The 12407-nt window shown below is 45.2% G+C and overlaps 1 protein-coding gene across 16 annotated transcripts in view; it reads left to right on the top strand.

Annotated features, from left to right (window-relative positions):
- SH3KBP1 (SH3 domain containing kinase binding protein 1) overlaps positions 1 to 12407 on the top strand; it is a 356082-nt gene that overhangs the window by 77874 nt on the left and 265801 nt on the right. For 2 of the 16 annotated variants that reach the window (XM_063804932.1, XM_054676601.2), the window contains exon 1: positions 9650 to 10111. The exons of 13 other annotated variants lie outside the window; for them this stretch is intronic. In XM_063804932.1, the coding sequence (XP_063661002.1) occupies positions 10061 to 10111 (51 nt within the window). In that variant the 5' untranslated portion in view covers positions 9650 to 10060. Of the gene's footprint in view, positions 1 to 9649; positions 10112 to 12407 lie in introns of those variants that run through there. One more of the 16 variants, XM_054676593.2, reaches the window with a different exon arrangement.

Below are 12407 nucleotides of genomic sequence, written 5' to 3'. Positions count from 1 at the left end.
TATGGTCTGCTGGCACATGCATTATTAATTATCATTTTCCATGAATATTAATGATGGTTGGATATCAGTTTAAAGAATAGTGAATCAGTTAACATGTAATTTTCATATACTTTGATTTATAAACATGCACATTTTAAGATACATTTGTTTTCTTTTAGAACATTAATTTTTCCATTTCAGTTTCTCCTTTCCCTTGATACTGACTTTTTTTTTTCTTTCTTTTTTTTTTTGAGACAAGTCTTGCTCTGTCGCCAGGCTGGAGTGCAGTGGTGCGATCTCGGCTCACTGCAACCTCCGCCTCCCGGGTTCAAGTGATTCTCCTGCCTCAGCCTCCCGAGTAGCTGGGATTACAGGTGCACGCCACCACACCCAGCTAATTTTTTGTATTTTAGTAGAGACAGGGTTTCACCATGTTGGCCAGGATGGTCTCGATCTCCTGACCTCGTGATCCGCCTGCCTCGGCCTCCCAAAGTGTGGGGATTACAGGCGTGAGCTACCGTGCCTGGCTGATACTGACATTTAATGGTGTATTGGAGTGATTTATATTTTTTCAGGACAATTTCTGAAGCGTTGCCAAAAATGCTGGTTGTATTTTAAAATTCAGGTGATTTCTGTAAGTTATTGAATAAGAACCAAGTGCTGTACACATACCTCAGTCTATTTATATTATAGTACTCTTTTCTACCATGGCCACCTACAACTTAATTTTATAATTTGAAATGTTACTGAACCATGAAAATATAAAAGAGCATATAACCAACATCTAGCTACCCACTACCTAGTTCTATCAAATGTTGCCGTTTTGTCATACTTACTTCTGATCCTTAAAAAAATAAATAAGTAGACTTCTGATTTCAGCTCAGAGATGTAGAGAGCTGCAAAGATGTCCCTCCCACGCTTCCAAGAAAAAATCTGGACAGATTGGAAATTAACAGAGAACTGAGTTTGCAGAGCAAACGACCATTTCAAAATCTGGAAAGAGGTGCCTTCTGAGACACAGGACAGGACCTGAGCATTTGTTTACAGGAGCAGAAGCCACCAGACCCCATAGAAGTAGGTAGGAAGATTAAGCTAGAAAATTTGACAAATTGCTGGAGGCTGAGTGTGGGCTAACTTGAGAGTGTGAAGTCTTGAGGGCAGCAGTTGTGGGGGAGGGGGTCCTATCCCTTTGCAGGCTTTTCTTCCAGGAACCCCATTTGGCTCTAACTGGGAGGGTGAGGGAAAATTCAGAGAAAACTCATGGTGCTGGCCTCAGGAACCACTGAGCAATCTACTTAGACCCTTCTCCTTTAAGGAGCAAAAGGCTTCTACTGCAGAGGAAGGCTATGGTCTGAGGGCCCTGGTGAATTAACCATTGCAGATGGGGGATGGAGCTCCCCTTCAGCCCCTTCCCCACTCCATCTCACCTAAAAAAAGGTCTTTAAGTGGGTGGTAGACTGAGAACATTGGTGATACCTGCTACAGCTGGGGGTTTGGGGTGGGAGGAGCTGTATCCCTAGGGCAAATACGTTGTGAAGCCTACACCTTCAAGACACAGGCCCGCTGTGTATATTTTAGAGACTGAGACTTGAAATATTAGAGAACTGCCCTTCTTCCCTCACCCCACCTGCAGGCTAGCAAGCCCCCAGGAATAACAGTGGGTTACAGCAGGGAGAGCTGCAAGAGACAGGCTCACACTGGGAACAGCATAAAGGAAAGCCCCAAAGCCAAGAGAGGGGACAAAAAAGGTCACTAGAGGAATTTGAAGTTTTTGATGTTCATAGGAACAACAAACCTCAACGCAGCTCAACTCCTGACTAGATTAATATCAGTTCCACACTAAGGGCTCATTTACCTTAGTATCTGCTACCTTCTATGAAATGTCTGGCTTTCAACCAAAAATTACAAGGCATGCCAAAAGGCAGGTAAAAGCAGTCTGAAGAGACAAAACACTCGGTAGAACCAGATGCAAATGCGATATAGCTGCTGCAACGATCAAAACACACATGTATCTTACCTAGCTCTGTCCACTGAGTGCCCTTTCTGTGACAGGTGCCATTTTAGGAGCCATTTCAGAATGAGCTTAACAAGGTCTGAGCTTTTAGAGAGCTTACACTCCAACAGAGTACAGAGGGCTTAACCACAGACAAGTGAAAAGATAATTATAGATAGTGAAACATGCCATGAAGAAACACAGGAGAGGAAAAGGCTAGAGTGGCTAGAGTGGCTGGTGGAGTGTGTGGGCTGTTTCAGGTGAGGAGAAGTTGGAGCCCACACGTGAATGATGAGGAAGAGGCTCCTGCCATTGCTAAGAGCCATCCAAGCAGAGAACAAGATGCGTAATTGCCCAGAGGCGTGAACAAGGTTGGATCCTCCCTCGGTCTGCACTGTTGCCTTGGAAGGTAAAAACGCTATGGGCATGGTGCTGATTACAGCAAGCTTTACAATTGTGTTGCTGTCATGGCCAACCTCTAGGGATAAAGTGGTGGGTGAGTTTTCTTTAAACATGTGTAAGAATTACCTGTCTTCCTCCATTTTGAGGGACAAGGAGAATCTGTTAGATCTTGTTTGTAACCACTTCAGGACCTGGTACAGGGTGAAAAGGAATGTGAATTTGCAATTGTGAGTAGATACTGCATCATTTATCCAGTGCAACTGTATTGTTCTTTGTATTAACTCAGCTACTCCTTACCCTCCATCCCTTGCCCCAAGTAGTGATTATTCCTATGTTATAGATGGGAAAACTGAAGCTCAGAGAGGTTGCCTGACTTGAAGATTGCAGATCTATTAAGGGTCAACCCAGTTATTTGAACTCTGGCAGCCTGACTTCCCAGGATTGTGTTGTGAGAACTAATTAGAAGGACAGGTATTCTTAAAAGTGGAGCCTCTGATGAAAAAGAAAACCGAAAACCAAACATAGTTGTAAAATTCACGTACTAAGTTTATGTGAAAACATTGGCTGCTGAAACTGCCTAAGGAAATGGATTTAGTAAATGCATGTTGAACTATCTATCACTTGTTCATTTGTCATGAGTGCTTAAAATAGATGAAAATGGGTAAATAGTTGCAACGTCCCAATTTCTGCTGTGTCTTACTACACAGCAGAATACTATACAGTGTTATTGTATAGTATTAATACCGTGAGGGCAATGTTGTTTGACACTTCCCTACCTGGAACATTCTGGAAATCACTTTTTGTGATCTCAATAACTGTTAAGTAATTGGTACCAGTCTAGTGGGTTGTTTTGTTTTTGAGATGGAGTCTCGCTGTGTCGCCCAGACTGGAGTGCAGTGGCGCGAACTCGGCTCAGTGCAACCTCCGCTTCCCTGGTTCAAGCGATTCTCCTGCCTCAGCCTCCCAAGTAGCTGGGATTACAGGTGCACACCACCATGCCCAGCTAATTTTTGTATTTTAGTAGAGACAGGGTTTTACCATGTTGGCCAGGCTGGTCTCGAACTCCTGACCTCAAGTGATCCACCCGCCTCAGCCTCCCAAAGTGCTGGGATTACGGGCATAAACTACTGTGCCTGGCCCAGTCTACTGTTTTGTAGACTGCATTTTTCACCTGCTCAAATGCTTTTCATACTTTTTCTATAGTAGTGTTTATTTTTTGAGAAGATATGAGACATAAAATAAATGAACCATATTAAGTACATGACTGGAGAGGGAGACTGTTACATTGGATTAAGAAGATGCTTGTATCCATTGGTTTTTGTTTTTCACCATTAGGGGAAGAAAAACACCTTCCCAAGAGTACCTTTCTTGATACACCAAAAGGTTGCTGGTATTTGGTAATGATATATTCATTGAGGGAAATACCAGGTGAATGGAGAGTTCTTCAACCATTGGCAATAACTGAGCACCCACTGTGTGCATAGTTCCTTTATCTGTACCATTCATGGGACTGCATGTTAGATGAGGAAAACAGCAAACAGCAAATTTTTATATAGCACTTCCCAGGGACCAGAGACATTAAGTAAGTTGCCCAAGGGAGCACAGATTGTAAATGGCAGGTCTGGACGTGGGCTGGTGGGTGGCTTAACTCCAGAGTCTGTGTTCTCTCACCCCTAATTGTACTACGGTATAGCATTGTCTGGGTGGCCTTGGCTATGTTCACAAACCTCAAACCAGACGGTAATTAGCATGAGGGGCACCCAAATCTGTCAGGTTCGGAGAACTTCTGGGAGTCTTGGCTGAGCTCTGTGATAGGGTACTGTGAGGTGTTTTTTTTTTTTTTTTTTAATATGCAGCCATGTCTTAATTGAAACCACAACTTCCTGTGGATGCCTTATGATGTTATTTGAACAAGGGAAATAAGCACATGAATCTTTAAAAAGTTTCAAGTATATTGATTTTTAAGAATGGATGCAATTAGTAGTTCTCATTAGCTCCACAAATTATTTACCGTGGAATGCTTTGGTTCCACATAAAGCCCTTTAACGCTAAAAGATTTTGCAGGTTCTGCTGCTTTGACTATCTAGAGCTGATTTCGACTGGCAGCTTTAAACATGCGCAGTAATGCAAGTGCCGATGCTGCCAGCACAAATGGAACAATGTATTGCTTTAATTTAAAAAACAGGCTTTGTCTCATTTTTGACTCCCTTTACATTTAATCTGACTAGTCATGTTTTCTAGGAGGATGGTGAGGGTGAGAGCAGGATTTGACTCTGTTGTTCATCAATAAAGATCCTGGAAAAAACTGGAATGTGAATTTTGATTGTGCCCTCCCATTTGTAAAGGGGAAACAAACAAAAAACAAAAACCCTAGAAGATTCTGAGGCCAGACGACAGTGTAGCCTTAGGCTGCCTAAACTCAGATGTGCCCTTCTTCCTAGGATCTTGTTAAAAGGCAGATTGTGATGGCAGCGGGTGGGGGGGGTAGGGTTTGGGCTGGGGGCGGGTAGGTTTGGGGAAGCTGAGATTCTGCAGTTCTAAGAAGCTCCCAGTCGATCCTCCTTTTAGTAGCAATAATTTCTGACACTTTAGACCTAGCTCTCTATCTTCTGGCTGTGTGGATCACCTGGGGGAGTTTAAACAACACAGTTTCTCACAGCCACACCAGACCTATTGAATCAGATCTCTGCAGGGGTGAAACCAGCAGGTATTTGGGGGGGAAAAAAAAAGCTATAGAAATCATTTGATAATACATCTGCCAGCTTTGTTTATTGGTGATGGGGGAGTAATGACAGCTTTGAAAACTTCACTGTTGGAATCAGATTGAGATGTTTAAAGTTAAGCTTTTTGACATCCTAAGGGCTTCCACTCCAAAACTACATGAGCTATCTTAGCAGCCACCCATCTTGGAAGGGAACTCACTAGTTCTTTATGAGTATGTCCAAACTGGCTTAGATCAGAGAGAGTGGAGGAAAAAAAGAGTACTTAATGGTTAGCTTGCTGACCTGCCTAGCATTAGATAATGTCTGTGAAGTCCCCTGGAGTGCGTCCAGGGAAGCCGGGGCCCAAATATGGAAAAGAGAAGTCATGATTATGAGGTAGGAGTTGCAATTACCATCGTGAATATTTAAAGTGTTATTTCAGCTCTTTCCTACGCTCCTGGGTTTGGGGTTTCATTTCTTTTTCCTTTTTTTTTTAATATGGATTCTCACTCTGTCGCCCAGGCTGGAGTGCGGTGGCGCGATCTTAGCCTACTGCAACCTCTGCCTCCCGAGTTCAACTGATTCTCCTGCCTCAGCCTCCCGAGTAACTGGGATTACAGGCACCCGCCACCATGCCTGGCTAATTTTTTGTATTTTTAGTAGAGATGAGGTTTCACCGTGTTAGCCAGGATGGTCTCGATCTCCTGACCTCGTGATCCGCCTGCCTCGGCCTCCCAAAGTGTTGGGATTACAGGCGTGAGCCACTGTGCCCAGCCTGGGGTTTCATTTCTAGCAGTGTGTGGGGAGCCAGGACAGGTTAGAAAGAAGGGCCAGGGGATGTCTTTGTTGTGATAAAGCAGATACCACCATGGAGTTTTGCCACTTTCACGGTATGATTTTATTTTATTTTATTTTTTTTTGATAACTGAGACACCCCAGCAAGTGTCTTCTTAACATTTCGTAAATCTTACTATTAATCTTTTCCCCTGAGGTCAAGCAGGAAGATAAGACACCAGGTAGAGACTTAGCTTTCGCTCTCCTCAAGCTATTGTGTCTCTCTTTTAACTTGGAGTCTTTCTTTAAAACCAAGTGTTTCCCAGTGTTGCGTGTGTGACTTTTCTTAACTCCTTACATTATCTAAGGATTAAAAAAATAAGGGGCTGGGTGTGGTGGCCTATGCCTGTAATTCCAGTGCTTTGGGAGGTCAAGGCAGGAGGATCACTTGAGACCAGGGGTTTGAGACCAACCTGGCCAACATAGCGAGACCTTGTCTCTACACTAAATTTAAAAATTAGCCAGGCATGGTGGTGTGTGCCTATAGTCACCACTACTTGGGAGGCTGGGGTGGGGGAGGATTGCCTGAGCCCAGGAGTTAGAGACCAGCCTGGACAACATAGTGAGACAATGTCTCTAAAATAAATAAGGGAAACCTCACAATCAGAAAAATAAAAAAAGTTGGACATTCCCTGTCTTCCTTTTCTGAAGCTTCTATGGTGAGAGATGTTGTGCATTGTCACCATGAACTTCTGTGTCAGGGAGGGTTGGAGCCGAGAAGCAGAGCGCTAAGTGTGATCTGGATAAGGGATTTCCTGCACGTTGTGGAAGCTGCCAGTGCAAGCTGCCCCCTGTGTCCTGTACTGAGTCTGAAGTCGCTGGAGGAAGGTGGGTGTGGATGAGAGCAAGGACTCCTGGAACCTGCCTCTGGCTCTCACGCCCCCAACCTCAATGACACAGTGCCCTGTGGGAGAGATTGGTGCCCTTCCCGAAAGAGAAAGATTAGCCCAGTCCAGTGGGCATCTGTTGAGTGTCTGCTATGTCTTGAGAGCTGTTCCGGGCCCCCGGGGGAGAGCATGAGGGGAGAGACTGACCTGGAAGCACACTTTTCCAACCCGTTGTGGTGCGTGCCCAGTACGCTAAGGGAGCACAAAGGGAGGGGGACCTAAGAGCCTGGGGCAGAAGAGGAAGGAATTTGATCAGGTGAAGAGGACGGGCCAGAGCCCAGAGCGAGTGAGAAAGAGGGTATAGTGTGAGTGTGAACAGAGGCCTACAGCTTGATGAGTACCTAGAAATAAGCCTTGCCAGAGTAAAATGGGAAGCAAGGCCGGAAGGTGAGAGGGATCTTGCACGCCCTTGAAAGGAACTTGGACTTTTGGGGTAATTGGGAACCACTGAGGCAGGATTCTAAGCAGGGGTATGCCGCACCGTCACATGTGGATGGAGGAAAGTTCCTTCAATCTGTGACCTCTCCTGAATGAGCACCTGCTCCCAGGCAAGGTTTTTATTTATTTTTATTTTATTTTAATATTTTGGAGTGCAGTGGTGCAATCTTGGCTCACTGCAACCTGCGCCTCCCAGATTCAAGTGATTCTTGTGCCTCAGCCTCTCGAGTAGCTGGGACTACAGACATGCGCCACCACACCTGGCTAATTTTTGTGTTTTCTTGGTAGAGACCAGGTTTCCTTGTGTTGGCCAGGCTGGTCTCGAACTCCTGGCCTCAAGTGATCCGCCCACCTGGGTCTCCCAAAGTGCTGGGATTACAGGCATGAGCCACCGCACTGAGCCTCCAGGCATGTTCCCCACTGGCCACCCCTCCCCGAGACAGAGCCTTGCTCTGTCGCCCAGGCTGGAGTGCAGTGGTGCGATCTTGGATCACTGCAACCTCTGCCTCCTGGGTTCAAGTGATCCTTCTGTCTCAGTCTCCCAAGTAGCTGGGATTACAGACACCTGCCATCATGCCCAGCTAATTTTTCTGTATTCTTAGTAGAGACAGGGTTTCTCCATGTTGGCCAGGCTGGTTTCAAACTCCTGACCTCAAGGGATCCGCCCACCTCAGCCTCCCAAAGTGTTAGAATTACAGGCGTGAGACACTGCACCCGGCCCAGGCAAGGTTTTAAAAACAGCTTTGAGGTCTAATTTACATGCCATGATATTGACCTAATGAGTATCCCAGTCAGTGCTTTTTAATATATTTACAGAGTTGTGTGACCATCTTCACAATCTAATTCTTGAACATTTCCATCACCCCCAAAAGAAACCTGTGCCCATTTGCAGTCACTCTCCATTTCCACACTCAGCCCTAGGCAACCACTCACCTTTGTAATTTCTCCTTTTTCTTTAAGGAGAATGTTTTCTGCAAATGTATTATTTACTTTAAGGAGTCTCCCAAATTATAAACTCTTACTCTTGGCTACCCGGTTACTGCTTAGCCTGTTCCTCCCAGCACACTTGAGATTGCATGGAACAGAAACCTGTCTGGGACTGCCTTAAACACAGACATTTGTTATTTTGCATAATTGGGAGGCTAGAGGTAGGGTGGACCCCAGGGGCGGTGTGATCAGCTGCTCAGTGTGACATCAGAAACCTGTGTTCTTGCTGTCTCTTCCCCCACCGTGTTGTTCTGGCAGTAGCTTCACCCAAGGGCTGGCTTCCCTGTGGTCATCAGATGGTTGTAGAATGGTGTCCATCTGCAGTGGGGCCCTTTGCTTCCTTGCTCACAGCCCGTATGTAGGAGGAGTTATTTCTTGCAGTCTGATTGGGTGAGCTTTGTTACCCCTGCCCACCCTGAAGCAATGATTGGCTTAGAATTAATTAGGCTGTCCTTCCTAGAGCTGGAAATGGGCTCCATGGGGGAATGGATGGCACCTGTGACCAGGAGTGGGCTCTGCTGGGGAAGGAGGAAGGGAGCCAGCTCTACTGGGTAGGCAACCAGCAGTGCTCACTGAGGGTTCCTGACCAACCGCATTGGATTGTTTGTTTCCTTTCACTTGGGGGCCTTTTTTATGTTAAATGCAAGCAAGGTGATCCTCTGATTTTGAACTTGTTATCTGGGGGAAGGCAGACCAATCCCAGTTCATCCTGGCTGAGTGACAGCGGATTTGATCGTTGATCTCAATAGGCTTGAGAGTAATAATATGTGAGTATTTTTGAAGCTGACCCTAACTTTACATCTCTGAAAAGTATCAATTCAGATCTCACTAATTCAGGAGGTTCTGATAATTTGGTCAAGAAGTTCACTGAAGTTTACCTTTGAACAGTTTTATAGTGAGGGTAATATTGGTGATGGTGGTAACACTAACATATGTGGGAAATAAATGATTTGAGTAACATTCGAAAAACCTGTTTGCTTTAGGCTAGAAATATCTAAATATACGACTAGAAGTAAATAGTAGAAAATCATTCCTATCTAGTTGTTAAGTTAGTCCCTTGGAATCTCTCCTTGGGGAAAAAATAAAATCCTGCTCTGACTATGTCAGTATTTGAATTACTGTATGAACCTGAAATTAACAAAAATGGACTTTCAAGTATAATTCATGCTTCACTGAGCCAAATAGACATTCTGCCAGTTATTTGGACTTTATTAAATTTTACTTTATTACTTATATGTAATAAAAAATCAAGGTAAGCCTCTGCTTTGCGAAGTCATTTATTTGATTAGGAGCTGTATTTTAGAGTGCATTTCAGGGCGAGGTTTGTCCACATGTAAGTAATGAACGTTTGCTGGTGCAGCTCGTAATGGTGAGAACGGATGTTGAAGAAAGCAAACACCATATGCCCTTTGTTTCCCGTGCATGTCCTCTTCTGGAGGCCTGGGTGGAGTGTTTCAGCTGTCTCAAATAATCTCCATTTTGCTGTTACTGCAGACTCTGCGGTTCTCCAGCTCTCTCCTCTCTGATGTTAATTATAACTTCTTCCTAATTAGGTGGCTCTTCCTCCTCCTCAGTCATACAGGTTCCACACTCTCAAGTGCCAGAGATTGGATTACTTTTCACTTGATTTGCGACAGAAATAAGTGCAAAGAATTACAAAAAAACCACCAGTGTGAGTGTGTAGTGGGAGGGGCAGGCGGGTTGGGTACGGGACAGGATGCTTAGAATAATTTTGCTGCCAAGTGAATCAGAGAGACTTGCAGTTCTCGGAGAGCACGGAACTTACTCCTGCCCAGAGTTCAGACACAGCCAGAAATTACCATTTCATACTTCACAGAATGGAGGTTTCAGCAGCCAAAGCCCCAAGTGCCGCAGACTTGTCTGAGATTGTAAGTAGGCCATACATCTGTTTTGATTGTTGCGATGTCTGCATCTTTTGTAGCCTGTTGCCCGACTACTTTGTAGGCCAGGAGGGAGGCATGATGGGGAATTTGGTCTCAGGCCAGTCCTTCCAAGATGGTGACCAACACTGTTTTCCACTTGGCCCCAGGTCTCAGTTTTCTGGTTTATAGCCGAAGGGTATTTCTTTCACTAAGCCCTTGTCTGTGATAGAAGTGGATTCTTTGGCTGAGTTCCTTTTGTAGTGGCATTTATAAAGATTTTGAATAGCTCTGTCATCTGGTTTGGTGGCTCTTTCCCTCTCTGATCACTATCGACAGCCAGGTGAGTTTTCTCCAGGGGACACTGCACACAGATAGCTGCATTCAACCAAACCCCCTGAAGGCATCCATTTCTGCAGTGAGGTACCCCTCTCAGGGGTTGGGAGCAGGTAACATTTCTGATGCAGCTGGCAGATTTGGGAATCTGGGGGGGAAGCCAGGTGTGGAATTTAGCTTTCCTGTAGTGTGAAGAAATAAAGTCTTACTTTTCTCATCTGAAAATCTCCATCCTACCACCTCGCAGGACTACTGGATTGTTTAAAGTAATGAATGTGAAGGCACCTGGTGCTTGGTTGCCATCCTTCTCCTTTTCCATGGCACTCTATGCCATAAATGCAAGCAGTGTGCTGGGCTCTGTGAGATGCCACCAGTGTTGCTGTCCTGGCTTGTTTCAGGCCATCTTTTGTGGCCACCAAGTTGTCATGGTCAGTGTCATAGGTTTGATCTTGGGGTTGGCCAGTTGGCCTTGCTTAAGTATGTAGCCCCAGGTTGCCCTTTTAGTCATGGCCTCCCAAAACAAGGTCCTGGGGAAAGGGTATGAGTGAGTCATGGTTATGTCTCATAGCTAACGTTTAAGTTAAAGATGATGGGAACTGAGGACCCAAGTTAGGAGGCTGTGTTACAGGTCCTTGGGGAGAGTGATAATTCAAAAGACCCCTTTCCCGTCCAGCTTTGAGTTTCCAACTTATTAAAACCTATATTCAGCCAGAGCGAGGGAGAAGGAAAACAAAAGGTAAACCTCGGCCAGGCACAATGATTTATGCCTGTAATTCCAGCACTTTGGGAGGCCGAGGCAGGAGGATCGCTTGAGCCCAGGAGTTCGAGACCAGCCTGGGCAACATGGTGAGACCCTGTCTCTACCAAAAATAAAAAAAAATTAGCCAGGAATGGTGACACACGCCTGTAGTCCCAGCTACTCAGGAGGCTGAGGCTGGAGGATTGACTGAGCCTGGGAGGTCGAGGCTGCAGTGAGCCATGATCACGCTACTGCACTCCAGCCTGGGTGACAGGAGTGAGACCCTGTGTCAAAAAAATAAAAATAAACCTTGATTGAAAACTGCTGAGCAGTCATCTGAATTCTGATTCAGAAGTACATGTAGGACACCGTCGTGGTACTTTTCCATTGTGTTGTTTCATTTAATGTGTTTATGAATTTAGGCAGCCACCGTGCACGTCGGTCAAGCCCCAGTTGCCTTTCGTGTGTGTGTGTGTGTGTGTGTGTGTGTGTGTGTGTGTGTGTGTGTGTTTAGGGCACTTTCTAGAGCCTGCTTTGTTAATTAACTGTACTATGTGCTTTATATTTGCTGTGAGTTAATTACCGATGATAGTGTTCCCTTGCCAGTCACAAGTTCTCTCACCCTTTTCCCCCATTGAATTCCTCATATTTCATCTCATCCATAGGCTCAAGTTGTTTGTCTTTGACTGGCAAGACTCCTCAATAATCGTGTATCAGTGATCTCTGACACAGTGCTAACTTTTATCACTGATTACGGAGAGACATTGTATAAATCATCAGGACAGTTTGTTTTGCGTATGATGATTTAAGAGCACCTCTTAACCAACATCAAAGTAATATATCAGAGTGCCAACCTTCGGTACTTTTCTTTTGCTTTTCATTGAAATCCACTTTCTTTTCTGTGGTCTACTGGGCCTCGTATGGTCTGGCTTTGCCTACCTTTTCAGCCTCATCGGGGTCATCTTCCCACTCGGCCGCTGCCTTCTGCCATATTGAGTTCTCGCCTGTCCCAGCACTGTCTCTGCGTCTCGGCACTTGCAATTCTCACTGCTGGGAATGCCCGTTTTTTTCTTTTTGGCTCCTTGCTTGGCTGGCCCTTTCTCTTCTTTCAGGTACCACTCTGAGCAGCCCTCCAGGGCCATCTTGTCTCAAGGGCCAGCCTCCATCTTGAGTTTCCTTTCTCCATTCCCATCACATCACCACATTTATTTCCTTTGCAGTCCTTATATC

The sequence above is a fragment of the Pan troglodytes genome, chromosome X (assembly GCF_028858775.2).
Source record: "Pan troglodytes isolate AG18354 chromosome X, NHGRI_mPanTro3-v2.0_pri, whole genome shotgun sequence".
Classification (NCBI taxonomy): domain Eukaryota; kingdom Metazoa; phylum Chordata; class Mammalia; order Primates; family Hominidae; genus Pan; species Pan troglodytes.
This window is presented reverse-complemented; position numbering and strand designations above follow the sequence as displayed.